This window comes from Natator depressus, chromosome 24 (assembly GCF_965152275.1).
Source record: "Natator depressus isolate rNatDep1 chromosome 24, rNatDep2.hap1, whole genome shotgun sequence".
Classification (NCBI taxonomy): Eukaryota; Metazoa; Chordata; order Testudines; family Cheloniidae; genus Natator; species Natator depressus.
Window position 1 is genome coordinate 7,335,819 of NC_134257.1, and position 27,929 is coordinate 7,363,747.

Consider the following 27,929-nt stretch of genomic DNA (forward strand, 5'->3'; position numbering starts at 1 on the left):
AGGGGGGTGGGGTTATTGCTGCAGGAAGCCCGGCGGGGGACGCCCAGGCGGGCCGGGCCGAGCCGAGCCGAGCTCAGCTCAGCTCCCAGAGCGCCGGGGGCCATGCGGCTCCTCTCGCCCTGGGGGAGGATCCTGGCCGGGAAGGGCCCCGGCTGGAGCCGCCGCTGGTACAAGGTCCGTCCAGCTTCGCATTGCAGCGTGCGACCTCCCTGCCGCCCGGGCCCATTTCTCTCTGCTGCGCCTGGCTTTGGCCCTTCGCGGGCTTTGGGGGCTCGCAGTGCGGCTCGGGCTGGGGACTCGGCTCTGGGGCAGGCAGGGAAGGCGCCCCCGCCCCGGGGAGCTCCACGGGGCTAGGCCGAGCTGGCTGGGGTGTTTTTAGCTGCTTTATGCTGCGGGGACCCCCCCGCAGGCGGGGCTGGCAGGGGGGTTGCCTGGGCCAGTGAACCGTGAGCGTGTTGTCCCCTTGGGAGGGTGCTCTGCATTGCAGAAGCCCTGATGCCCCACAGGTGCCCCCTATGGGACTGTGGTATCTCAAGGGCACCAAGAGGCTCCAGCAGAGCTGGGGGCCCATGGTGCTCGGAGCTGTACAGGCTGCCCCGGCCCTGCAGTCCATCTCACCCCCCTCCCAAAGCACTATGTTTAGTCCTGCCGTGAGTGTAGGGGACTGGCCCAGATGACCTCTCGAGATCCTTTCCAGTTCTGTGATTCAGTGCACACCCTGCTCTCGCCACTAAACATTGTTCCTCCAACAGGAGCTGGGAGAGGAGCCCAGGAGTCCAGACTCCCAGTCCCCTCCAGCTCTATCCCCTCTATCTCGTTTCCTTGCCAGAGCTGGGAAGGGAGAACCCAGGAGTCCTGACTCCAATGCCCAGCCTCTATCCACTAGACTCCACTCCCATTGTGAACTTCCTCCAGTCCCTCTGTGGCTCTCTTCCAGACAGGCGCTCTCTTACCCCACCTCGCTGAGCGGCTCTGTTTGTACGAGAAGCTAAAGGCTGCCTACGACGAGCGATGTGCAGACCGGGCGCAGAAGGCAGGTGGGCCAATCCAGATCTCCCTGCCCGATGGCCAACAGGTGGAAGGAGAGTCCCTAAGAACCACGCCGTATCACGTGGCGTCACAAATCGGGTACTGGGTGCCATTGCACGTTTTCTCCCTATGAACAGTTGTCTGCTTTCAAAACCCTTTAAATCCCTGGGTTTGCATTGAGTCCATCGCCCCTAGGGGTCCGGTTTGGCTACGCTCAGCTGGGCTCTGGGCACCTGACTCCCTCCTTTGAACCCCCCCCACACACCCCGAACCTTGTTCCTGTAACTCTCACCTGCTCAGTGTGGCCCTGTCCCCCTCTAGCGATGGCTGGCCCACATGGAGCCTGCAACACCATGGCTAACGGAGCTGGGTCTTTGAGCTCCTGCTGTAGAGGCGGTTCGTGCTTTTAAAACCAGAGGGCCCAGGTGCAATGCGCTGCTGCCCATGGCCCGCCTGGGGCACAGCACGAGTGGTGGCCCATAAGCTGGGGGGCCTTCGTGTGCAGCCTTTGCCCCAGCAGCCCTCACTAGGCGTGGGCAGAGCACCTCGCTGAGGGGGAGGGGCTCGACGAGAAGTGGGTTTGCCTGCTGTAACTGGCGGGTGTCCAGGCTGCAGAGCCCATCCTTGGAGCTGGCGCTAACCGGCTTCTTCCTGGCGGCCTCAGCAGAGAGGGTCCAGGTGTGAATGGGTCTTGGAGACATGATCCCTCTAGCTCAGGGCAGGGGGTGCCGGGGGAGAACTCTCTGCGCAGTTACCCGTATTCACCCTGGGCTGTAATTGGGCCGGAGACCTGGCTCCAGGGTCCCTTCCCCAGCACTAAAAAGAAAAGGAGGACTTGTGGCACCTTAGAGATTAACAAATTTATTAGAGCATAAGCTTTCGTGAGCTACTGACTGGCCGGTCACGTGTCCTGTATTGAAGTGTGTTCTGTTACCTCTCTCCTTCCCAGTCGGGGCCTGGCTGAGGGTGCGGTGGCCGCCAGGGTGAACGGGGCTCTGTACGACCTGGATCGCCCCCTGGAAAGCAACGCCACCTTGGAATTCTTGGGCTTTGATTCTCCAGAGGGGCAGGCGGTGAGTGATATCTGGCGCAGTGTTGTCCCCTTGGGACATAGCAGGAAGTCACCAGACAGACCTTGAAAAGTCGCTAAATGTAGCTGTTTAAGAGCTTAAAAGAGTCAAAAATGTCACTAAACAAAATATCCAGGGAAGTCAACAGAGAATTAAATATACACACTCATGCGCGCATGCCCAGGCGAGTATAGTCACAAAATCATTCACAAGCAGCTCAATAATGTTAATAAAATCCATTCCGTGCTCTTCTTAGTACGTTCTGTTGGACACCAAGTCAATGTCATTACGTCTCAACTGAGCATGTCCTCGGAAGAAATCGCATTGCAGGGCTGCTTGGGCTGAGATCACTATAAGTGGCCGGGTGAGGAAAAGAAGTTCGTGGAGGCTAATTAAATATGTCGCTAAAGCCAGGCGCCCTTTGGAGAGAGCAGCACATTAGCTGGGCTTGTTTTCACCCAAATGTTCTTTCTCGCTGCTCTGTAGTAAGTAGAACAGCCTGTGATGCCGGGAAAGATGGCTAATGAAGCGGGCTGGGCGGGCGAGGCAGGTTAGCCAGCGAGGAGAGCTGCACGGATGGAAGGTGGGGTGGGATGAGACAGGGCCACGTGTCCCAATGGGGCAGGGGGCACTGTGCCTCCAGGGAGGAAGCCCTTACTATAGGATCAAAGGTGGAGTTAGCTTGATTTTGACTCGCCTTTACTCCTTCCCCTAGCTTGGCCTGGGGTTAGCTACCCAGCTGTTCTCAGAAATTGAACTTTGGGAGCAGGGGGAAGGGGTCCGGCTAGTGGATTTTTGATTTTAAATCTACTTCCTTGGCTCCCTGCAGTGCGGAGCTCAGCTGAGGCGAATGCCCTCCTCCCCCTAGCTCTGAGTCCTCCCTTTCACTAGCCGGTCAGCACAAATCCAGGCTGGCAAGAAAAGCCGAGGCTTGGCTGAAATTAACCAACCCCAGCCGACCTGGGCTGCAGTGGGGTGAGGATATTTTGCAGGTTTAGGTGTGGCCCAGTACTTAATTTGTGATGAAAGAGGTGCCAGGGCTCAGCTGCCCTTAGTCCCGGCAAGCCCCTGCACAAATTAAGCACTGCTGGGGTTATGACCTGCCAAATGTGTCCGATTGGTAGGAAGGACCCTCTGCTTTGGGGCTAATGAATATTTCCCCTTTAATCATGTGTGTTGCGTTTATAAACCTACGCCACGATATCGCAACGGGGGGTGGGTGGGTTGGGTGTTTGGGTTTTTTTGTGCTTTTAATTACAACATTTTGATCTAGAGGGGAAGTGGAGGAGGATTTACAAACCCCAGCCGTACGGACTTTGCTGTTTGTCAAATTGAGAGTCCAATTTCCCCCCGTTTAAGGGGGCCTGCCTGTGATGGTAGAACCTCACCTGGCCCTGATTAAATGCTCTGCCCCTCTCCAAGCCTATTCAGCAGAGGGCTTAAGGTTTGTACGTGAGCTAGTGGCCCTCTGCCCTTTGGGAAGGGCGCTCTGTGCACTGCAGCCCAGGTCCGTGAATTTCAGCCCAGCCTCAACCTTTCTTGCCAGCCTGGATTTCTGCCAACAGGTTAGTGAAAGGGGGGACTCAGAGCTGGGGGAGGAGGGCATTCGCCTGAGCTGAGCTCGGCACTGCAGGGAGCCAAGAAAGTAGATTTAAAATCAAAAATCCACTAGCCGGACCCCTTCCTCCCGCTCCCAGAGTTCGATTTTTGAAAACAGCTGGGTAGCTAACCCCAGGCCAAGCCGGGGGAAGGAGTAAAGGGGAGTCAAAATCAAGCTAACTCCACTTTTGATCCTGTAGTAAGGGCTTTGTTCCTGGAGGCACGGTGCCCCCTGCCCCATTGGGACACATGGCCCTGTCTCATCCCACCCCACCTTCCATCCGTGCAGCTCTCCTCGCTGGCTAACCTGCCTCCCCTGCCCTGCCCGCTTCATTAGCCATCTTTCCCTGCATCACAGGCTGTTCTACTTACTACGGAGCAGCGAGAAAGAACATTTGGGTGAAAACAAGCCCAGCTAATGTGCTGCTCTCTCCAAAGGGCGCCTGGCCCTAGCGACGTATTTAATTAGCCTCCACAAACTTCTTTTCCTCGCCTGCCGATTATAGTGATCTCAGCCCAAGCAGCCCTGCAATGTGATTTCTTCCGAGGACATGCTCAGTTGCGATGTAATGACATTGACTTGGTGTCCAGCAGAACGTAGTAAGAAGAGCACGGAATGGATTTTATTAACACTGTCGAGCTGCTGGTGACTATACATGTTGGTGACGTCTTCCTCTGAATGTCCCTGTAATTGGCAGTAAAAGTTGCTCCATTTGTCACTGGTCACTTTGACACTTATTTTCTCACTAGGGAAACCAAAAAGTCGCTAAATCTAGTGACAAAGTAGCTAAGTTGGCATTCAGTTGTGGGGAAGGAGCCCTCTGGTGGTAGGAAAAGGGAGCCAGGACAGTGGATAATATGGGCCGTTTCTGTGGCTTCTAGAATCTGTCCCTTTAGTGCCATGGTTCTCAACCTTTCCAGCCTACTGTACCCCTTTCAAGAGTCTCCTTTGTCTTGTGTACCCCCAAGTTTCACCTCACCTAAAAACTATTTGCTTCCAAAATCAGACCGAAAAATACAAAAGTGTCACATCACACAGTTACTGACAAATTGCTGACTTTCATCATTATCATGTAATTATAAAATAAAATCAATTGAAATATAAATACTGCCCTTCCATATCAGTGCATAATATATAGAGTGGTATAAACAAGTCATTGTATCAGAGTAGCAGCCGTGTTAGTCTGTATTTGCAAAAAGAAAAGGAGGACTTGTGGCACCTTAGAGACTCACCAATTTATTTGAGCATAAGCTTTCGTGAGCTACAGCATCCGATGAAGTGAGCTGTAGCTCACGAAAGCTTATGCTCAAATAAATTTGTTAGTCTCTAAGGTGCCACAAGTCCTCCTTTTCTTTAAGTCATTGTATGAAATTTTAGCTTGTACTGACTTGGCTAGGGCTTTTTATGTAGCGTGTTGTAAAACTAGGTAAATATCAAGATGAGTTGATGTACTTCCTGAAAGACCTCTGCGTACCCCCAGGGGAAGGAAGCGGGGTTCTTTTTAACCGTCCTTTGCAAAAGCATCTCTCCCGACTATGCTCTAAAACAGTGGTTCCCAAACTTGGTTTGCGGCTTGTTCGGGGCAAGCTCCTGGCAGGCCGAGAGACGCTTTGTTTACCTGCCGCGTCCACAGGTTCGGCCGCTTGCAGCTCCCAGTGGCCGCGGTTCGCCGTTCCCGACCAATGGGAGCTGCGGGAAGCGGCGGCCCAGCTGGGCCACCATCTTACACTCTTAATCCTCTGCAATTGCAATGCATGTCATTGAGATGCTGGACTAGCCAGTGGCTCCTGCACTTGGGTATCTGCCTGACACAAACTGCACTGGCAAAAGCACAGATGCAAAAGGCTGAAAAATTAGCCGCTCAAGTTTTGGTTGACAGGAGTCGGCCAGGCCAGGGACAAGGGCAAGGAATTAGCCAAAAGGGAGAAGGAACAGCGTGTATAATGAGTATAATAGTCCCTAGCTCTCAAAATGCTTTACAAATGTGAGCAGTATCTTTGTCCCCATTTTACAGATGGGGAAACTGAGGCACAGAGCTCCTGAAGTGACTTTCCCAATATTACACAGCAGTAGAGGTGGGAATAGAGCCCACGAGTCTTCAGTCTGCAGTCTAGTGCTCTATCCACTAGATAGCACTGCCTCCTGGGAACAGGCAGGCCCCCTAAAGACAGCTAACGAGGGACTTGGGCTCCCTCTCTGAACAAGCAGGCACCCCATATGTGAGAGGCTGCAGGGTGTCTCCGTTAAGCCAGTACTCTGAGTCGTCACTGGAGCTGGGATCCCAATGGGCTGGAGCCGTGTGGGGTGCGGCAGGCCTTCCACGTGACCCCAGGTCTCTTTCCTCCCCAGGTTTTCTGGCACTCCAGCGCCCACGTCCTTGGAGCAGCAGCAGAGCGAGTCTACGGAGCCCTGCTGTGTCACGGGCCCAGCACAGAAAGTGGCTTCTTCTATGACATGTATCTGGCTGGCCGGTAAGAGGGGCCGGGGAAGCCTAGCTGGGTATCCCAGCAGAAGGCCTGTTGGCATCCGGATAGCGTCATATTGTATTTTCATTAAGACACAGTTAAGAATCATCCAGTTGGGTCGCTGTAGAAACATACTCAGGATTTCTATATTACATTTTAAAACTGAACTGTTTCCAGAGCTAAAACAGGATTTTAGATCAGTCATTTGTAAATGCAAGTTCAATTTTTAAATTTGTTTTTAATCTTTCCATCTTTAGTACCTTGAACTGGAGTGTGTTTTCATTTGTGCTGGAGAAATATAAAATGCACTGTATAAATAGATAACAATATTTAAGACTTTATTTCTAATTACTGATTAACCTAATAGGAAAAGAAAGCACACCACCATTGGAAAAAGGTGATAACATTTGTATTTACGGAAATACACCTTAAGGTGTCTTAGAGCTGATAGGAAACAAACAAAAGGAAGTATTTCTTCATGCAACGCACAGTCAATCTGTGAAACTCATTGTCAGGAGATGCTGCGAATGTCAAAACTTGAATACTTCCATTGCCCCTATCACCACACAGCCATGAATGGATTTAGCCTAGGAGGCAGGGAAGTATTAGCCCCATTTTGAAGGTGGGATCTAGGGCACCCAGAGGTGAAGTGACTTTCCCGAGGCTAAGCAGGGAGTCTGTGGCAGAGCAGAGAATCAAACCGAGAACACCTGAGCCCCAGGCCTGTGCCTTAACCACTACGCAACCCTTCCTACCCTGAGGAGGGGGAACCTCCTCTGCTGCTTTGAGTGAGGGGGTGGGGGCAGGAGCTAGATAGTCACCAGGAGGGGGGAGCAGAGAGAGGGGGAGTGGGGGCAGGGCCTTGGGGGAGTGGGGGCAGGGCCGTGTGGGGCCCCCACTGACAAACACCAAAAGTCAGCGCCCATGATCTCACCTCATCCATTCCCTGCCATAGCAGGGGCCTCTGGTGCACCTGCCCCTTCTGTTCTCTCCCTGTGACTCAGCTGAGTCTCCTGTGGACTGAAACGCTTGAGCCGGGCTCGGTTCAGGGGCATGCGGGTGGGTTCTCTGGCTGGTGCCGTGCCGATCAGACGAGGTGATCTGAGTAGAGATGGAAAGTATTAAACGGCTAACGGACGAGTACTAGTCTTACCGTTAATATATTGCAGTTCACGTTTAAAACAGATTGGCTAAATCAGGTGCTGCCCGGCTGCCCCCACCTCCAGCGGCTGCTGCCCCTGGCAGCAGGTACCTGGGGGAGGTGGTGGTGGTCGCTGCTGGGACGCGTGCCAGGCAGCACATCCCCAGCCAGGCAGGGGGGAGCCACAGCCGGGATGCTCCTGCCTTAGTCGAGTCTGCTCCAGTTGCTGATGGGCCCCCAAATCCCTGCTGCCTTCCCCGCGCTCGGCAGCGGCTGCTGCCCACAGTGGGCTCATTGCGCTGGGCACTGCAGACCAAAGTGGGGTGGGAAGCATGAGACCGGGCAGAAGAGCCTGCTGCATGTGCGCCCCACCTGCCCCCTCTCCCCCCCCGCGCCCACCTGCCCCCTCTCCCCCTGCCTCTGCCCTGGCTCCTGGGACCTCACGCGCACACACCACGCGCGTGCAACCAGGCTTCTCCGGTTTCAGACGGCTCTGCGCCCCCTTCTGCTGGCTGAACTGGTTAATGATTAAACGGTTAACCAATATCATTTGAATAGTTTAAACGGGTGCTTTTTTTAAACAATATTTACATCCCTAGATCTAATGGTCCCATATGGCCTTAAACTCTGACACTGAGTTGCAGTTGTCACGTGGGCTTGTTTGTTTTCCCTTCCACTAGGTGGCATCCTGGGATAAACTAGCATGAAATGCTCCGCACCACGAGGCTGCATCCGCAGCACCGTGCCTGCCTCTGCTTCCCTGGAGCCCCCGGCCGTTATGCCAATGTCTGGCCTTTGCCAAGCTTTGTCCCTGGGTCCTTTCCTGGAGCAGTTAGTGTTGACTTGGCAGTGCATGGGGAATGGGTGCAAACATGGGGGTGAAGACGCATTGCTAAGGATGCTTGCTCAGGCTGGCCACCTGCCGGGATCTGCAGTCCTGGCTCAATTCTTCTGTAACCGGAGCTTTAATAATGTCTCACGCTCTCTGCAGAACCGTGCTGGGTAGCGAGCTCCCAGCCTTGGAGGAGGCATGCAAGTCCATCGTCCGAGAGAAGCATCCCTTCGAGAGACTGGAAGTGTCCCGAGAGGACCTGCTGGAGCTATTTAAGGTGGACAGAAGTGTTTGTATATTTCATTGCTCTCAGAAACCCCCTCCCTCCAGGGCCTCAGGATCAGCTTCAGGGCAGAAGTGGGAGTAACACAGAACCCTGGGGCCAAGTAAACAGTTGTGCAAATAATGTCACTGACTAGGTCCTGCAGGAGTCCCAGCGGCCCCTGTGAGAAGTGATGGGAGCCTCTTATCACTTGGGACTAGACAATCCTTGAGGGGGCCATTTAGGGATCTGGGGCAAAAATTGGGGATTGGTCCTGCTTTGAGCAGGAGGTTGGACTAGATGATCTGCTGAGGTCCCTTCCAACCCTGAGATTCTATGATTCACACTTCCACAAAGCCCTGGTGAATGCCTGGCCAGGAAGGTGCCATCCTTAGTCCCCTGGGATAGGTCTTTCGCCTCTGGGGTACACAGGGAGGCTTGCTTGGTTTCCAGAGCTGCCCTATGAGCTGGCCAGGGGCTAATAACCTGCCTTTCTACTGCCTGCACCCACTCAGCTCAGGGTACATCTGTCATCTTCCCCAGCCTTCTCAATCCAACCAGCCCCGCCCTCTTTCAAGAGCTGGTGTTATCTGTATATCTAACCTGCCTGGGACTGCAGTGTCTGAGCACCTCGCCATCTTCTCTACCCAGGGCAATGCTATCCCCATTTTACTGGTGGGGAAACTGAGGCACGGAGACTAAGGCCTAGATTTTTAACGGTATTTGGGCACTTAACTGCCACTGAAATCAACCGGAGTTAGGAGCCAAAAAGACCTTTAAAATCTGGCCACAAGTGACTTGCCTGAGGTCACCCAGGGAGTCTGTGGCAGAGGAAGTGATCCCGAGTTCCAGGCTAGCACTCTAACCACTGGGCCATCCTGCCTCTAACTCCCATGTCTAGCACCGCATGCCTGCCTGGCACACCACGTAGCGAGTGAAGAGCCAGTCTCTGTCCTCAGGAGCATGCTGGCTGCATTGATGGGCCCAGCAGGTTGCTGGGGGGAGATGGCGGGAGGGATGTGTGTGCTAGAATTGTGGGCTTCTGTAAGTGGCATTTAGATTGGAAGCTCTTTGGGGCAGGTGCTGTCTGATAGTCTCTCTGTACAGTGCCTGGTGCGAGAGGGCCCTATTCTTGTTTGGCCCTTGGGCACTGTCATAACGAACATGAATAGCAACGGCTCAGAGTAGATTAGCTGCTAGTTATCTGTGGGTTATATCATTATCGCTGGCCCTACACTCTCCTCTTTTCCTTTCCCCAGTACAACAAGTTTAAGCTGCAGGTGATTGAGGCGAAAGTGACGTCACCGGCTGCTACGGTGTACAGGTGAGCAAGGGCCCCGCAGTCCGTGCGACTGCCCTGGTGCACCCAGGAGTGCTGGGCAGGGCGAGATCTGTGACCCCGTTCCTCCAGACTCGCAGTCCTGGGGCGAAAGTGCCCTGTCCCCCAGGCCGTGCCCCGGTGCTTAACATGGTCAGGAAAAAGTGTGTGTCTGTCTGAATCCTACTTCATACACACAACTGGCCATGCTGTGTGTCCGCTGATTACACGACGGTCACAGTCAGGCTTTCGTGCACGGAACTCTTTACACTGATTTCCGGTGGTGGGTTTCGAACGAGCTGCCCTGCAGCAGTACTTCCACCGCGGCGCTAGCCAGGGTGGATTGTTTTGTCACGTTCACCTACCGTCCTTGGCCACCAGTAGTGATTATCCAACATAACTTAACAAACCAACTTCCAACCCCCCCTGAAAAGGGGAGATGGCGCTTGTCGGGTGCCCCTCGGCCCCCCAGCTCCATTGAACACTTACTTTTCCCCTGCTGCATCTGTGACCCTTCGCAGCTCCACCCTCTTTAAGCACGGCCACGCCCTGATGCTTCTCTGTAGTTGAGTTGTGGTCAGGCCCAGATCTATGTGCCTCTCTCAACCTGGTGGCACCGTGACTTCCTGGTACCCACTGCGTGGCTGGGAAAAACTCACCGCTGGCTGCTACAGGCGTTCCCCGTGAAAGGCATAGGCAGGGGCCAGGGCCGGGGGGGACCGTCGCTGCTGGAAAGTGAGAATGTTGCGGGGGCTTAGGCCCCGCCTCTGTGGGCTGGGCTGTGGGTCCGGGTGCCATGATGGGAGGGAGTGTGCCAGAACGGGCACGAAATGCTAAGGGCCTGATCCTGCCCTCGTGCCCGATTACACAGCTGGGTGGGAGCGGTAGGTGTGAATCCACTCGCAGACGTTGGCCCAGGTTCTGATCCTGCACCCATGGGGGTGACGCCCGAGTGCCTTTCATGTGAGCCGGTTGCATTGTAGGAGTGCCGAAGAGCCCAAGGCACGGACCATGACCCCGTTGTGCTAGGTGCTGTACAAGTGGAGCTAACACACTAGGTCATCGGCCCCTTCTGACCACTTGGGGCATCCTCTGACTTCCCCCTCTGCTCTCTCATTCCAGCCCAGCATTTCTCACCCCACCCCTAGACCCCTGTCGTTTGCTCCGGGGTCTCTGTCTGTGCTCTGAACCCCTGTCTCCTTTCCTTTCCCCAGGTGCGGGGGGTTAATCGACCTTTGCCAAGGTCCCCACATCAGGCACACGGGGAAGATCCAAGTGCTGAAGATCCTGAAGGTCAGTGCTAACCCCAGCCAAGCTCAGCTGCTGGCACCAGTGGGAGGGAGCGTGGCGTGCTGGGGGTATCGCTCTGCCCCTGGGCAAGCTGCATGAATTTAGGGTAGTCAGTGCCTCCTTTTTCCCCCAGCTGTAAAAATCCCAGCAGGAGGGTGGAGCCCTTTGATATGCAATGCCTGATATGATCTTGCTTTGCACTGAACACTAGCTGTGTTTTGTCAGAGGATCTTCAAGTGCTTTAGAAAAGGAGTAAGTACCATCCCTGTTTTACAGGTGGGGAAATCGAGGCACAGAGCAGGGGCGTAGCTGCCCAAGGTCGCCCAGTGAGTCCGTTTCAGGTTCTCTTCCTGACTCTGGCACCTGGTGTTTTATACCAAGTCCATCACCATAGCACCTAACCCAGGAGTCCTGACTCCCAGCCCTAACCACTGGACCATGCTGTTCCGAGAGAAGCATAAGCTTTTGCCTTTCTGTTGGAGGAATAGGCAGTAGAACTGTGTGTTGATCCCAGATTACCCTGTCCCAGTCAGTGTGGAGCTCAGCCCTCTCTTCCTTCAACACCTTCGTGTGGTGTTAGCTCTCTTTCCCACTTCTCAACAGAGCTCCTCCGCCTTCTGGAAAGGAGACCCTGCTCTGGAGTCTCTGCAGCGGGTGTACGGGATCTCCTTCCCCAGCCCCGTACGGCTGGAGGAGTGGGAGCAGCTCCAGGAGGAGGCAGCTAGCCGGGACCACCGGAGGATTGGCAAGGTAGGAGCCGGCGTGATCACCCACGGGCAGGGTCGTTGCAGCAACGTCTGTGTCTGTACAGCCCAACCCACTGGCTTAACTGTCCCCAGTTCTGATCAGGGAAGGGATAAAGGGCATGGAAGTGTTGGAGACGAAGGCCTGGAGCCATCAGTACCTGCCCTGCTGATTGGAGGCCCCTTGGGTAGGAGAGGTGCCCTGCAAGACCCAGCTCCCTTCGGAGCTTGGGCACGGGCAAGCCGTTGTCTTCCGTTGCCGTGCCATATCTCTCCTGCCTTAACAAAGTCCGCATCTCTGTCTCCATCTTATGGGTCCCAGAAGAGGCTTCTGAACCTGCTGCTGATTCCAGCTGCCGGGCTTAGCCCTTAGGACCCTGGGTCCAGCCCCCATGTAGGGGGTCATCGTGCATAGACACTCTGTCTCCTCGGAGCGGTGTCCAGGGGACCTTCTCTTATTTCCTCCCCAGGAGCAGGAATTGTTTTTCTTCCATGAGCTGAGTCCTGGAAGCTGCTTTTTCCTGCCTAGAGGAACTCACATCTACAACACCCTGATAGACTTCATCAAGGTACGGGCAGCCGTCGCGTCGGGGTTCGCTTGGTCATGCCTCGGCGCAGGGGTTGGACGTGGTGACTGTGCGAGGTCCCTTCCAGCCCTGCATTTCTGTGGTGCTGTGATTCCTTCTCCGTGTGATGTCCTGTAGATCTTCCTGTCCCAAACACCTCAGTGCAGCTGTGACCATTAGCCCAGGCTCTGGGAGCAGACTCTCACCACCAGGTCCCAACACAGTTGTCGTATGTGTCGCTCCAGCACTGGCTCCCTGATCAGCACGACCAAAGGTGTTTTAACCTGGCTCTGCTATAGATTTCCTTGGGGAGAGGGAGGAGTGCATGGCCCGAGCCACACGGGTCAGGGAACTGTGCTAGAGGCCCGCCAGGAGTGTGGCTGCCCCTACCTAGCTGGGTGAGGTTGGGTCTCCAATTCGCAGTGAGGTAGGTTCATACGTTATCTTGGAGGCGTCTGTCTCTGGGTCCCAGTTGCACAGGCTTCCTAGGGGTGTCCGCACCCTGCTCCCATCTGGAAAAAACATGCTGGAAAAAAACATTGGGCCTGTCTATCATAGGTCCTTATCTAGCACCAGCACTGTAGTGTCTGAGCACTGTAGACCAGTTAATGTATTTATCGTCATCCATCCCTGTGAGGCAGGGCAGTGCTATTATTCCATTGTACAGATGGGGAAACTGAGGCACAGAGAGGCTAAGTGCCTTGTCCGTGGTCACACCAGGAGTTGGTGGCAGAGCAGAAATTGAACCCCAGGTTTCCCATTTCCAAGGCTGGTGCCCTAACCCCTGGGCCACCCTTCCTCTCCTTCCCTACCTAGCCACAAAGAAAAAGCGGGGGACATGGCTCCCAATAAAACTATGAGCAAACTCCGCTCCCCAGTGGGGAACCCGTGGGATACAGACAGGTGCATAGACATCCCCTCACAGGACACACCAGCTCCTGGCGTGAGCGAGGAGTTCCCAAGAGGCTGTGCAATCTAGCCCATTGGACTGGGGCTGTGAGCAGAAGCCACAAGTTCCTGGGGGACTCGTAGGTAAGGCTGAGCTCCTACACCTTAGATGTTCCCAGGATGCTCTTCTCCTGCATACATAGAACCGAGTCTTTTAGGGTATCCTCGAGGCTGTTCGTAGCTTATGGGGACGGGGTGGAAAGTCAGGCCATTTCCGCATGGAGACTTTCTAGCTGGATCTTTGCTTGTATCCCGCTGTGCTATGAATTATCCAGTGAGTGCAACAGCTCGCTCTCCGGGAGCACACAAAATGTCTGGTGCTTCTTTGGGAAATGTTCCTGGACTGGAGATATGTAGGGCAGCTACCTGGGCTTCTGTGCTTGTGCTGATCTGGCATTACAACGTAGGGCAAGAATCAAGATCGATGCTTTTTCCTCGGGCTGCCGTACAGCCACTGCGTAGGTGGACTACTGTGATCGAGGACGTTGATTGTGAGTCAGCAAAAATGGGGTGTGTGTGTGTGTGCGCGCACAAGCAACTGAAGCTGCAACAGTTCTTACCTTACTGTAACTGTGGTACTTGGAGATGTGTTGTCCGTGTGTACTCCACGATCCTTCCCCACTACTATGGAGTCTGCTTTCAGATGGATTCTGTATTAGCAAAGGATACCTAAGCGGTGGTTGGGGTCCCCTCCATGTCCTCAGTTGGAAGCATGAGAACATTTGGGCTACAGGCACAGCCCCCAAAAGACACTGCTGGCTGAACAAATCTGAACTGGAGTGCACTGGGTATATGTGTACCAAGGGTGGAATGTGTGTCTGTCTGTCTGTCTCTCTCTCGCTCGCACTCGCTCTCTTTCTCTATATACATACACACACCCCAAAGAACCAAAGTAAGTAATCATTTATTGTAATCCCACTTCTCCCACCATCATTCTCTGTGACCCTTAGGCAAGTCATTTCTACTTCTCTACCTTAGTTTCCCCCAGGAAAGGAGGATGGGGCTGTGAGTGAGGGCCGTGCTTGGAAGATGTGAAGCCCTGTGTCGTTGCTAAGTAGCATTCTCACTGTAAAGGGCCCAGTGTCTTTCAGGTCTGTGTTTTCTGTCCCCGCTGCAGAGCGAGTATCGGAAACGTGGGTTCTCGGAGGTGGTCACCCCTAACATCTATAATGCCAAGCTGTGGGAGCTGTCTGGCCACTGGCAGCACTACAGCGACCACATGTTCTGCTTCCCGGTCGAGAACGAGACCTTCGCCCTCAAGCCAATGAACTGCCCTGGTCACTGGTGAGCGAGGCACCCAAGATCTGCTGCAGGCTGGCTGTTCGACTATTCCCAGCTCTGGAAGGGGAGTGGAGTCTAGTGGGTAGAGCGGGGCGGGAGTGCTGGGAGTCAGGACTCCTGGGTTCTATTCCCAGCTCTGGGAGGGGAGGGGAGGAGGAGTCTAGTGGGTAGAGCGGGGGGGTGCTGGGAGTCAGGACTCCTGGGTTCTATTCCCAGCTCTGGGAGGGGAGTAGGGTCTAATGGGTAGAGCGGGGCTGACTGGGGATTGTCCTGGGTTTTTGCTTAGCACTGTAAAATAGTTGCCTATGGTTAAAATCTCAGGCACAAAATCATAACGCCATTCGGATGGGAGTGGGAGGTGGTGATACTTCTTAAAAACATGTATTTCAAATAAATCCGCAGCCTGCTAGCCCTGGGGTCTAGACCAGAGATCCAGTTTGGAGTCACACTGATGCCCAAGAGCCCCTGTTCAGCGTGGGCAGCACCAGGAGGGACCCCTCTTGCAGCTCTGTCTCCATAGCACGTGTAGGCCTTGGCCTCTTCATCCAGACTGCCAGGGCTACACGGGACACCACCACGGAGGTGTCCAGTGGTGGTGTCCCGTGTAGCCCTGGCAGCTCTCTCCCCTCTGAGGCCGCTGACTGGCTGCTGGGTGGGAGGGACCCTCTTCCCACTGGGGTCCTGGCTCTCCTGCCAGAGAAGCAGCTGCAGGGGCTAGATCGAGGGCAGTCCAGCAGCTCCCTTCCCTGTTAGAGAGTCCTCGATGCACTTCTCAGCGGGGCTGGGGTGGGCTCTGATTTCCCTCCTTCCATCATTCTGCCCCACCAGCCTGATGTTCGCTCACCGGCCCCGCTCCTGGCGGGAGCTGCCCCTCCGCCTGGCCGACTTCGGGGTGCTGCACCGGAACGAGTCCTCGGGGACCCTGACCGGCCTGACCCGGGTGCGGCGTTTCCAGCAGGACGACGCTCACATCTTCTGCACCCTGGGCCAGGTGAGTGTGTGGAGCCGGGTACCCCAAGGGGGGGGGCGGTAATTATCAAACCATCCTTCCCTACATGCCCTCAAGTGGCATCCTGGGATTGCCATCTCCTTGGGGATGGGCACTGCCCTCCATCCCGCCAAGCTCCTTGTGTGGTGTGTTCCTTTCCCAGCTGGAAGGCGAGATCGGCGGATGCCTGGATTTCCTGCAGGCCGTGTACTCTGTCTTCGGCTTCTCCTTCCGCTTCTACCTCTCCACGCGCCCGGAAGGGTTCATGGGGGACGCTCATGTGTGGGAGCAGGCTGAGCAGGTGGGAAACACGACCCCCTTTCCAGTGAACGCAGCATGTGTCTAGCGCTGCCCCGTGCACTTCCCACACCCTGAGACATGGGTGTCCCACGCTGAGCGGGGTCAATCGCTGTCCACCCCTTGCTCTGGGTTTTAGAGCCCGAGTGTCCTGGTGAAATTCCAGCCTGCATTCTGGCACTCTGAACTAAGTGCTAAGCAGAAGGGCGGTCTTGTGGTTAAGACTCTGGACTGGGGTTCAGGAGACCTGGGCTCAATTCCCAGCTCTGCGACTGACTTTCCCTTGTGACCTTGGGCAAGTTACGGCATCTCTGTGCCTCAGTTTCCCCTTTGTATGTAAAATGGGGATAACAGCACTTCCTTTGTCTGCCTGGGCTATTTACATTTTAAATAGAGACTCTCTTGCTCTGGGTCAGCATCGCGCCTGGCACGGTGGGGGCCCTGGGCTTGGCTAGGCATCTGGCATGACGGGGCCCATATCTCAGCCAGGGCCTGTGCTATGCCCGGCGCAGCAGGGGCCCTGATTTCAGTTGGAATCTCTAAGCACTGCTGTAACAAATGGCTTTGCCCGTGGTGTTTGCTTCCCCTCCCCAGGTTGCTGGTGCACCATGGTGGTGGCTGTTGCAGGTGGCGAGAGGCTGATGTGATTGGGTCTGCGTGATTTGACAGCTGTTTTCTGTGGCACAGAGCAGCACTTGGGGGAGTTGCCTGGCACAGACCCTTGTGGTTGGGTCCGCATGCCACCTCTCGTAGTGCAGCAGCATTGAATAGACCCGTCTGCTACAGCATCATCCACCGAGGCAGGGTCCATTTACCGTGCAGAAGATGCTGCTCACGTGGCGGTCACAGCTGGTTGGCAGGGTAGATGCTGGTGGCTTCTTGTCTCCTGCAGTGACTTTCAATATTGAATCAACCCTGTGACTAGCTGGCAGTGACCATGTATCCAGGAGCGACCTGGGGCAAAAGGCATCTACTGATCTAACGCCTTTGTCTTCCAGCAACTGGAGAAAAGCCTCAATGATTTTGGGCAGCCTTGGGAGCTCAGTCCAGGCGACGGAGCATTTTATGGGCCAAAGGTTAGTGATCGCTCGATCCACCATCCGTGGTTGGAGCCAGGGTCCCGAGCGTGGGTCCCGAGCCTGTCACCAACTTGCTTTGCCTTCTTGGGTGAGTCGTGTCCCTGCTTTCTGCCTCAGTTTCCCCACTTACAGCACGAGAGTAATGATTTGGATGTGAAGAGCAGGAGGGGCCATTTTGATTCTCTAGTCTGACTTCCTGCCTAGCACAGGCCAGAGAACTCGCCCAGCGATTCCTGCATCAACCCCAACGCTTGCGGTTGAGCTAAAGCATTGGTGATCCTTGCCCTCCGTTGTGAGGCACAGAGATCTGGGGATGGAAAGCACTGGGACTAGCCTGGCACAATTGTTTTATGAAGCTGCATGCGTGTCTTAAAACAGACGGGCTCTAATTTTGATTAATTTACAAAACAGCTCAAATTAGTAGAAGCTAATGGAGGGCCTGGAATTGGACCCTATCTTGTTTATGCGTATCACCTCCCACCCCCAGTTTTAAAGGATCAGCAAATTGTGTGGGATTTAATCAGGGATGACTAAGGGCTTGGTCCTGCAAAACACTGACACACGTGAGTAACTTTACTCATGCGATTGGTGTGATTAACTTGTGAGCTGTCCGGGTAACTCACCTGTGCAGGAATCTGTTGGGCCTTTGGGCTGGGTCTACTCACGGGAGTAGTTATCTATGGAATGTGCAAGGAGCTGCAGGATTGGGCCCCATGAATCTTTGCAAACATGGCTCTCGAATGTCTAGTGTCGCAGGGTACAGGTGTCCTAACAAATGGTCAGCCATGTGCTCGGTGTTTCCTGGGACTTAATCGGCAGCTGGAGCTGAGACTGTTACCTGGGGTTTTTGTCTAGGCTTATCCCTGCTGGTCAAGAGAGTCCGTCCGTTCCCCCCCCCCCCCCCCCAGATCATTGCTGCGGCTATAGCCATAAATAGCATGGAGGGGATAAAGTGTAATGACCTTTTTCCTGCACTGATAAGCGGAGTTGTATCGCCATGGAGACAGGGTTCTGTTTAAAGTGCTGTCCCCACTATGCAAGGTTCCTTCAGGAACCAAAACTCTGAATCTGTTGGGAAATAGGTGACTCACCCACGTCCACGTGCTGTTTCAGATCGACATTCAGATCAAGGACGCCCTGGGCCGATACCATCAATGCGCCACCATTCAGCTGGACTTCCAAATGCCCATGAGGTTCGACCTGACATACATCAGGTATAGCAAGATCTATGGGATGCTTGTCTATACAAACAGTTCGTGTGCAGCGAGCTGGTGTGTAAACCTACCCAGTGCTAGCCTGCTGCTCGCTAGCTGTCCGTGTATACGGTGCCGCCATGCACTAAAAAGTTTCCTAGTGCGCTTTGACCTATCCGCCTTTCCAAGCAGGGTATGTCAAAGCACAGTAGGAAACTCCATCGTGCACAGTAGCGGGGCTGCACGGACGCTTAGCGCACAGCGGACTAGCCCAAGGTAGATTTATGCTCCCAGTTTGCCACAAGCTAAGTGTTGTGTAGACTAGCCCTTAAACCCAACATCCTGGCCAGTTAAGATCATGGGGTGGGGTAGCTTTTGAAAGGGTTGGGGTCTTGATGTAGCCCAGTGGGGAAGGTGTGTTACAGCTCCCCCTCGGTGCCTGATCCCTAGAGGATATGAGTCTGGGGTGCCTTGGTTTGTCAGCTCAAGCAGCTCATGCTTTTAAGAACATAAGAACGGCCATACTGGGTCAGACCAATGGTCCATCCGGCCCAGTGTCCTGTCTTCTGACAGCAGCCAGTGCCAGGTGCTTCAGAAGGAATGAAAAGAACAGGGCAATTATTGAGTGATCCATCTGCTGTTATCCTGTCCTAGCTTCCTGCAGTCAGAGGTTTAGGGACACCCAGAGCCTAGGGTTGCGTCTGTGACCATCTTGGCTAATAGCCATTGGTGGACCTAGCCTCCAGGAACTTATCTAGTTCTTACATACTTTTGGCCTTCACAACATCCCCTGGCCATGACTTCCCCAGGTTGATTGTGCGTTGTATGAAGGAATACTTCCTTTTGTTTGTTTTAAACCTGCTGCCTGTTAATTTCATTTGATGACCCCTAGTTCCTGTGTTAGGAGAAGGAGTAAATAACACTTCCTTATTCACTTTCTCCACACCAGTCATGATTTTATAGACCTCTATCATATCCCCCCTTAGTCGTCTCTTTTCTAAGATGAACATTCTCAGTCTTTCTTGACTGCTGCACATGGAGTGGATATTTTCAGAAAACTAACCACAATGACTCCAAGATCTTTCTTGAGTGGTGACAGTTAATTTAGACACTATCAGTTTGTATGTAGAGTTGGGATTATGTTTCCCAATGTGCATTACTTTGCATTTATCAACATTTGAATTTCATCTGCTGTTTTGTCGCCCAGGTTTGTGAGATCCTTTGTAAATCTTCAGTCTGCTTTGGACTTGCCTATCTTAAGTTCTTTTGTATAGTCTGCAAATGTTGCCACCCTTCTTCCAGATCATTTATGAATAAGTTGAATAGGACTGGTCCCAGTACAGATCCCTGAGGGACCCCACTATTTATTTCTCTCCACTGTAAAAACTGGCCCTTTATTCCTGCCCTTTGTTTCCTAATTTTTAACCATTTACTGATCCATGAGAGAACCCTTCCCCCTTCTCTCATGGGTACTTACTTTGCATCAGAGCCTTTGGTGAGGGACTCTGTCAAAGGCTTTCTGAACATCCAGAGGTCCTAGTTCAGTCCCTGGTGTGTCAGCCAAGATACCGGCCGTAATGTTAGCAAAACACGCAATGAACTTTGGATTTCCCAGGAGCCTAAAGGAGATGAGAAGATATTTGTTGGGTTCCCAGTCTCCCTGAGCCCCCTTCAGCGCATCCAACCTGAGAGTTTTAATAACCACCAGTGGATGATACAACCCTAGTCCTGGCCAAATCTTGCCAATAGAAGATACATTCTGAATCCCCTCTGCATTTTCATCTGGTTTTGTTGTTCTTAGAAACCTAGGACTGGAAGGCACCTTCTGGGTCATTAAATCCATTCCCCTGCTGTTGCAGGCAACCCCCTCCTATCACCCCATTCACGAACAGATCAAGCTCTAGCTTCCAACTAGTTAAGTCCTTTGTCCCCCCTGTTCCTGCCTCTTGTGGGAGACTGGTCCAGTCCCTCCCTCCTCTGAAGGTCAGAAACCTTCCTCTCATTTCCAGCTTCACTTTATTCCCAGCTAGTTTTGTCCCCATTCTGTCTTCATTTCCCATCTTAACGTTCTGTTGCCATGCGCTGTTCAACAGCTGTCGTGTCCCGCCCCAGAGATGACCGCATTTCAGTGGCGCATGAAGCGATCCCTGTATGGTGCACCGTAGGTATATAAAGCCAAGTGGATACGGTGCTGTGGGATCCTTGTGGTGAAAAGCACCCTATAAATATCGGTTTTCTCTTCCTGCAATTCCAGGCCCTTCCAAACTGAAGAGGGGAACACGTCAGGGGTAGTTAGCAGAGAGGGGAAATCGGGCCGTGGCGTTTTCATAAGCACTCAGTGTTGGCCTCACCCTGCTCCTGTTGATGTTAGTGACAAAATTCCTGCTGATGGCCCCAGGAGCAGAGCTCAGCCAGCATTGGGAATTTAGGAGAATCCCACCCCAGAAACCGTGAGCCCTTAACTGAAGATCTGACTGCACCTGGTACATTTCGCAAGAGCTGAAGCGTTAACCCTGGTCTTCTGGCCACGTCCCAGAAAAGCTGACGCATTAGACCTGCCTGAGAACTTCGTTTCACATTAGCTGGAAATTAATTCACTTCCTCTTTCGAATGAAGGACAAAACGATATATGGCAAATTGTGGTGCAACGGTCTCGCCCTAGAGGTGGCTGCATTTCCGCGGTGGGCAAGCGGGTGATCTCACGTTTCCATGCCCTTTGGAGTGTTTACAGGCACAGCTCCTGCTCACGTCAACGGGAACTGTGCCTGCAAAAACCCCAGGAGTGGCTTATGAGGTTACTGTCCCCTCTGCTTCTGGAGCCACTTTGTTGCTATAGCAACTTCGAGTGGTATCTCCATCTAATGTAAACACATTGCAGGCAGGGTCAGCCCCAAAACTCTTACTTCCTTCTCTCCTTTTGTGTGTCACGTCAAACCCCAGGACAGGAGCATGGGGAAGGGGCGTGCTCATCGCTCTGTACCTTCAGTGCCCGTTGACCGCTTCCCATGATCCTTTTCACCCACAGCAAAGATGGCAGCACGTCCGAGAGGCCAGTGATGATCCACCGGGCGGTGCTGGGCTCTGTGGAGAGGATGCTGGCCGTCCTGGCTGAGAACTACAGCCGGAAGTGGTGAGGACAGTTGTGCTAGCTCCTAACCCTGCATCGGGAATCCCTCGCCCTACGGTTCCTTCCCAGGTGTCCCCTTCTGCTACGACTGTCCAGTGAAGACCCGCCGGGGGGCAGTCGGCGGAAGCGTGGTTCTGGGTGGGCATTTACTGTTAAGAGACTGCAGTGAGGAGTCAGGATGAGACGCCAGGTAGCCAGATGCCCAGGGCTCGCCCTCTGGGATGCAGCATGGTCTTGTACACAGAGCAGGGGGCTGGAGTCCTAGGTTCTGCTCCCAGCTCCATGTGACATCGGGCAAGTTGCTTAAGCATTCGTGGCCTGTGCGCTTAGATGCACTGGAGTTGGGCTTAGTCCCTGCAGACAAGCTGGCCGGGGCTGCCGGTGCATTAGTGACCCATCCTGCATTGGCCCGGAAGACGGACAAAGCTCGGGGGAGGGGGAATGCCCAGCACTGAAACGCCAGGGGGTGGGGAGGAGAGGGCTCTTGTGTAACGAAGCGAAGGGAACTCAGCCTCTCCCTCGCTTTGCAGGCCTCTGTGGCTGTCCCCGTTCCAAGTCATGGTGATCCCGGTCGGACCCGACACAGAGGTTTATGCCCGTGAGGTGAGTGGCGAGAGACAGGCCCGGCCTGCGCTGTCCGTGGCTGGGATCTCTGACGCGTGTCTGTCTGTGTCTCAGGTCCGCGAGACGTTCCACCAGGCAGGGTTCATGGCGGACGTCGATGCCGACTGGAGTGCCACGCTGAACCGGAAAATCCGGAAGGCTCAGCTGGCTCAGTACAACTTCCAGCTGGGTAAGAGCGAGGGTGTGAGCCAGGGCTTCCCAAAATAACCACGTCCCACCTGTCCCTGGAGGCACGCCCGGCCACAGCCAGACAGCCATGCTTGGGGCGTAGGAAAACGAGACCACGCTTCCCCTGAACACCCGTTGTCTGATGCAACAGGTGGCCGTTACAGGAGATGATTTCTGTCCCTCATCAGCCCTCTTGCTAATGCACTGCTCCTAACAGCAGGACTGGGACCACTGGGCCAGAGGGTGCCCCTCCCACTGTCGCCTGTTTGAGCCGGGGTGAGGGGCTCTCGTGCGCAGGTTCCCCCTCCCTCTTGGGCACTGGAGGGGGATGCAGCTGTCTCCATGGCAACATCTGTCACTCACACTCCCCCAGAATGCACTCTCGTGCATCCAGGATCTGGGCTGGAGGAGGTCGAGACTGGGGCCGCGGCGCACTCATCCTTCCCCTCCCATCAGCCCCCTGGCGAATCCATCAGAGGAGTCACCGCTCCTGGCTGGCTTCTCTCGTCCGTGGCGTCTCCCCCGGCTGGGTACGTCGACTTCGCTGGAGAGCAGAGGGAGGGCCTGGCGCACAGGCTGTAAGGGCTGTAGGTGCGCGGCCCTGCCCTCGTAGGGAGCTGTGGGGAAAGGGGCAGGCTGTACTCTGCCCCTGAGGGTCCTTTCCTTGTCCCCCTCAACATCCCTTGGGGAGTGGGGACGGAAGCAAAGGCTACTAAGCCAACTTCCCCCTAGTTCCACAGAGGCAACAGCTAGCACAGGGGGAGTGAGTTATAGGATCTACCGCAGACCTTGGACTAGGTGTATTATGGTAGTGCAGGCGAGGCCCCAACTCAGAGCAACCCTTAGGCTGCTTGAACTCAGATCAAGATCCCACCATGCTGGGCGCTGCACATAGGGCTAGAGACAGTCCCTGCCCCAAAGAGCTCATGGCCTTACTAGATAAAGGAAGGATTATTTTTCACATTTTTATAAACTGAGGCCTGGAGAGTTTAGGAGTGTCTATGGCAGAGCCAGGATTTGAACCCCGCTCTCCTGAATCCCAGCCCAATGTGTTGGCCACCCTTCCATTCCTGCTGTACTGGGGCTTGCAGTGTGTGGAATGGCACACGGTGCTTAGGGAAGCTGGCCAGGCTGGCTCTGCCTTCAGCCAGTGAACACGCTGCTTAGTTTAGGTTCAGTTATTGTGCCTGGCTCTCCGGTGTCACCTGGTTACAGGCCTTTCCTCCCAAATCTGCTGTCGCCATGGCAGCTGCCACCCCAGATCCTTCCACTCTCCCCATGTAAATCGCTTGAAGGATTATTGTTCCCTGCCATTGTGTGGAGCCTAGGAAGCTGGGGTTAAAATGAACCCGGATACAGAGGAGATATTGGGACCCTCTTGGCCAGTCTGTGCTGAGACGAGTTTGGGAAGCACTCATCCCATGGGTGTCAGGAACACGCCTCGTTAGCTCTGTGTGATCTCTTCCATTTCTAAATGAATGCTTCACATCTATAATACACGTCTATGCCCTTCCCCTGCTGGCTGGATTCTCCAGCCCTTCCCTGCTCGTCCAACCCCTCTCCGCTCTTTCGGCCCCAGTCTGTTACTCTGGCACCAACAGGCACAGGTGAAGTGACTAATAGTGACCTTGAACTAGGTGTATTACGGTAGGGCCTACAAGCCGTGACCCTGAGGCTGCTCTAACTCATGCGCTGCGTAGACGAATGAGACCGTTGCTGCCCTGTAAGATGAGGCTATAGCTGCTTACAGGGAGAGGGTAGGACTTGCCCAAGACCACAGAAGAGAGGATAGGGGAACCAGGGGTATGAGACAACAGTGTCTGGCCTCCAGCCTTATGCTCTGGCCACTGGCCTGCATCGAGTGTGAGATCCCAAGGGAGGAAAGTGTAAGAGATGGGGGAGGGGAGATGAAGTGGAACCCCAAACCCACTGTGACCTCAGTGGTCAGTGACTGTAAAGTACCTCAGGGCCTGTTCCCTTGCTCAGCTGTGAGTGATCGGCTGTCAGAGTTCCAGCTGCCGTTAACTCATCCGGTTCTCTGCGGGCACACGGAGCTCTCTCCTAGCATGTGTGGAAGTGGTTGTGGCGAGATATGGGATGCTGGCATGCTTTGCTTGGCACAGGCTGGGGTGGCCGGTAGCTGGCCAAACCACTGGCAGGAAACCCAGTTCCAGCTCTCCGCACCCTGCTCATCTAACCTATTTGTCTCCTATAGTGAGTTTGGCAGAGATGAGAATAGAACACAGAACCCAGGAGTCCTGACTGCCCCATCCCGGGCTGTAACTCTGAATAGCCGGGGAATTCAGATAGTGAGGGTCTGGAGGGATTGAGGTTGGGAAGTTTTAAGAGGCGGTGTCCGGTTAATGATAATCCCTAGCTTTTATAATCTGGAGAGCGTGCAACGTGCTTTACAAAGGGCGTCCGTATCGTTAGCCTGTTTTACAGATGGGAAAACTGAGGCACGGTTGGGGGGAGTGATTTGCCCAAGTTCACCCAACAGGCCAGTGGCAGAGCTGGGCTGGAGCCCAGTTCTCCTGAGGGCTGGTCTGCACTACAGGCCTATATTGGTATAAGTACATCGCTCGGGGGTGTGAAAAATCCACCCTCCATAGCGACATAGTTATCCCACCTAGCCCTCCATGTAGACAGCCTATGTCAGTGGGGAGCTTCTCCCGTTAACACAGCCACCGCCTCTCGTGGAGATGGGTGAACTGTGCCGACGGGAGAGCTCTGTCCCGTCCGCTTAGAGCGTCTTCACTGAAGTGCTACGGCCGCGAGCTACGCTGGTGCAGCGTGTTAAGTGTAGAGCTGCCCCGAGGCCTGTGCTCTCTCCACTAGGCCAATTCGACTCCAACCCCAAGGACCTTTAGGTGGTTGTTGTCTGAGCTGTCTAAGGGGTTTGAACACCCAACCAATGGGAGCTGCGTGTCCAAAGCCTTCAGGTGGCTTTTTAAATCTTCGTCTCCATCTAGTTCACTCCCGATACTGCCGGTTTCCCCATTGCCCTTCACTCAGCTGGGACGAGACAGGCTGACAGGGCAGGTTTCCTTTGGTTTCTAGTCAGTTTCACTCCGTCAAGGCTGCAGTGCTTGGGTTGCAGATATCTGCGGGGGTGGGGGTGTTTAAGATCCAGGCCTTTGCTCTGAATGGACCCAGATGCACAGTCCCGGCCCCGAAGGACCAAGAAAAATGGGGAACCTTTTGCTTAGTCAGAGTCGGTTGCGCTGCTTGTGACTGTCGCAGTCCCATTAAAAATAGACCGCTCTGCCTCCCCTGTCCCCGTGGTAGTGACTCGGCTAACTCTGTCCAGCTCCACTCATGCTTGAAAGGTAGAAACTCCTCAGGCCCAAGCTGTCTGGTTGGGGCGGCTTTGCCACGGCACAGCCAGGGGGTGCAACCTGTGGAGAGTCGCCCTCAGATAGGAGGATTCACCAGGCGGCAAGAAGAGAGGGGGCATGGCTAGGATGCACTGTGTGGATCTCTGGTTGGGGTCTCGTCCACCTTCGCGCCCCGCCCCCCCCCCGGGTGTTAGCAACTGGAGGGAGGCTGAGTGAGCCCTGCAACCGGCCCCAGAGTCAGGGGAGCAAAGGGGAGCTTAATTCTGCCTTTGGACTGTGCATGGCTCTCCTAGCACCGAGGATCTGCCTCGGGGGTAGAGGAGAGGGACCACAGAAGAGGCTGAAGGAGATGGAAAATGGCTTGGCCTGGAAGCTGTCCAGGGCAGAGCGGTCTCTCCCCGGTTTGCAAAGGGCCTCTTGGATGCTGCTAGTCGCCAGTGGAACAGGGTCCCGAGGGCAGGGACGAAAGCAGCGTGGCCTGGGCCATGTTACAAAAGCCCTCGCAAATGCTCTGTGGGAAAGGGCCCCATGCTGGCTTGGTGGTGGACCAGGATCAGCCAGGCTCTTCTTGTCCCAAACGCTTTTGATTCAGCCCTTCCATTAGCCAGATGTCTTGAGGAAGTTAGGCTGAGCTCAGTGTCTGGGCTCAGTTAGGATTTCAAAGCCCTTTGTGCATTTGGATGGGGGTGACTTTTCCCAGCCCTGGATTTGTGTCAGGAGACAGGGGGTGACTCTTCCTCAGAACTCAGTATCCCTCTCGCTGTCTAAACAAACGCAAACAGCTCCGTGTCCCACCTCATCCTGCCAGGGCCTGGGCTCGGGTTGCACTTGAGTCCAGGAAACCCAGGCTTCTCCTGGGAACACCGAACTCGGCAGCTGCAGCCTTCCGCAGAACCTGGCGGGAGGAGATAACGCGCCGGGCTCCCTTGTCGCTTCGGCTGCTCTGGGTCTGGAGATGAGCTCCAGGTAACGCTGGCTCAGCTCACCGCTTCCTCCATTTGCCACGGGCTGATTAGCAGCGGCCAAAGCAACAAGGACCTCGCTGCATCTCACTCGGCCTACCGTGAGAAGTGGCTTTATGTGCATCTGCCTGGCTGCAGCCCTGGGGAGAGTGGGATGCCTCCCATTGCCCTGCCTGGGAACTGCAGCTGCTTCCCCCGGGGCTGGATTGGCTCCCAGCTCCCGAAAGTGCTACCATGACAGCCCTGGTGCTTGGGATCCTCTGGCCACCAGTGGGGTGCAGCGATTGTCTGTCTCCCTCCCCTCCCCCCCCCACCCCCGCTGTCCTGTCCACATATCTCAGCCCTGCCCTGCAGGGACCCCCTCTAGGGCGGGGGTCAGTCTTGGCCTCTCCACTACAGCTGCTGGCCCGGGGTGGGGGCAACAGGAGACATAATTGATGGCCTTTGAATGCACCCACCCCCATTCCTTATACTCATGGGCAGGCTGCAGCACGGCTCTCCCTGGGCACCGTTCCATCGCGTAGCCTGGGCTGATGACCAGAGCCCTCTTGCTTCGCTTCCTGGTGGGCACTGGAGCAGAGCCAGAGCAGACCTGATGGCCTGTCCCCCTTCAGCAACGCATAGGGGGACTGGGTCCCTACCCTCCCCTGATCTCTGCCTGTGGGGGAGATTGATGCTGCTGAGGGCCTTGCTGGGTCTCGCTGGGTGCCTTGATGCCCCTCGCCCCCCACTGTAGGGTCTTGCATGGAGCCTTGCATGCAGGGGAGTTTCCCATGGGGTGCGCTGGGCTGGGGAGGAAGTGGTAGTCCCAGTTCTCCTGCTTTGTAGTCAGCCTCGCCATGTCTCTCTTGCAGTGGTTGGCAGGAAGGAGCTGTCCAGCCGCACCGTGAACGTCCGCACCCGTGACTCCAGGCAGCATGGGCAGCGTGGCCTGCAGGAGGTGCTGCTCAGGCTGCGGGAGCTGCGGGATGCCCGGCTCAGAAACGCCGAGGAGCTGTTCTGAGGCAGTCCCTGCCGGGCGTGTCGTGGGCTCGCCTCTCCGGGGGAAGCAGGCGGCGATGAGCGGCTGCCTGTCCGAGTCGGTGATGGAGCAGACAAGCCAGGTGCCAGTGGCCTGGTCCGTAGGATTGGGCTGGGCTTGCCAATGGGTGTCAGGCGTCTGTGACTAGCCCTAGCCGTTGCCACGGGTTCGGTGCCACAGGGAGGCTACGCCAGCTGCTCTCCAGCTCTCCTATGGCATCGGTGCAAACCCTACACACTCCTGCGATCTACCGGAGCTGCATCCACTCCACAGACCAAGGGCAGGACCCGCTTTAGGGGCTGGCGGCTACTGAGAGGCACCCCTCCCCCCCGCCAGTGAAACGGGGAGAAGAAATGCACACTGATGCTGTAGCGTAGCAGGGGCTGGACCCCCTCCTCCCTCCCCCCCGGCCAGAGGAAGATGGTTCCTGGGACGTACAGGCCCGGCCTCTTGGCTCCGGTCACTTACTCAGCCTCACTCTTGTGGACTCGGGTACACTGGGCCGATTAAAATGTGTTATCAAGTCAAGGCAGTGTGTCACTAGTGGTGGCTACCGGCGCCGATTGTACCCTGGACACGCCGCTGAG

The 27,929-nt window shown here is 55.0% G+C and overlaps 1 protein-coding gene across 2 annotated transcripts; it reads left to right on the top strand.

The window, feature by feature from the left end:
- Positions 1-27,859, top strand: TARS2 (threonyl-tRNA synthetase 2, mitochondrial). 2 transcript variants are annotated; one of them, XM_074938233.1, is made up of 18 exons: positions 1-174; positions 938-1,128; positions 1,979-2,102; positions 6,049-6,170; positions 8,297-8,414; positions 9,659-9,723; positions 10,932-11,010; positions 11,611-11,757; positions 12,221-12,319; positions 14,382-14,548; positions 15,374-15,536; positions 15,697-15,834; positions 16,829-16,906; positions 18,023-18,123; positions 21,128-21,232; positions 21,760-21,832; positions 21,908-22,022; positions 27,176-27,859. In XM_074938233.1, exons 1-18 carry the CDS (start codon positions 103-105, stop codon positions 27,322-27,324), a joined length of 2,106 nt encoding a protein of 701 aa, XP_074794334.1. In that variant the 5' UTR covers positions 1-102; the 3' UTR covers positions 27,325-27,859. The 2 variants fall into 2 exon arrangements, 1 of the variants encoding a protein (XP_074794334.1); XR_012636168.1 differs by lacking the exon at positions 27,176-27,859 and having other exon boundaries at positions 2-174; positions 21,043-21,232; positions 21,908-21,975.
- Positions 27,860-27,929: the final 70 nt, after the last annotated feature.

Bases quoted from the DNA above. Each gene is read 5' to 3' on its own strand.
- TARS2 (XM_074938233.1), top strand. From the start codon at position 103: ATGCGGCTCCTCTCGCCCTGGGGGAGGATCCTGGCCGGGAAGGGCCCC. The intron at 2,103-6,048 runs GTGAGTGATATC...TTTCCTCCCCAG, and splicing joins ATTCTCCAGAGGGGCAGGCG to GTTTTCTGGCACTCCAGCGC. The intron at 16,907-18,022 runs GTTAGTGATCGC...GTGCTGTTTCAG, and splicing joins GAGCATTTTATGGGCCAAAG to ATCGACATTCAGATCAAGGA.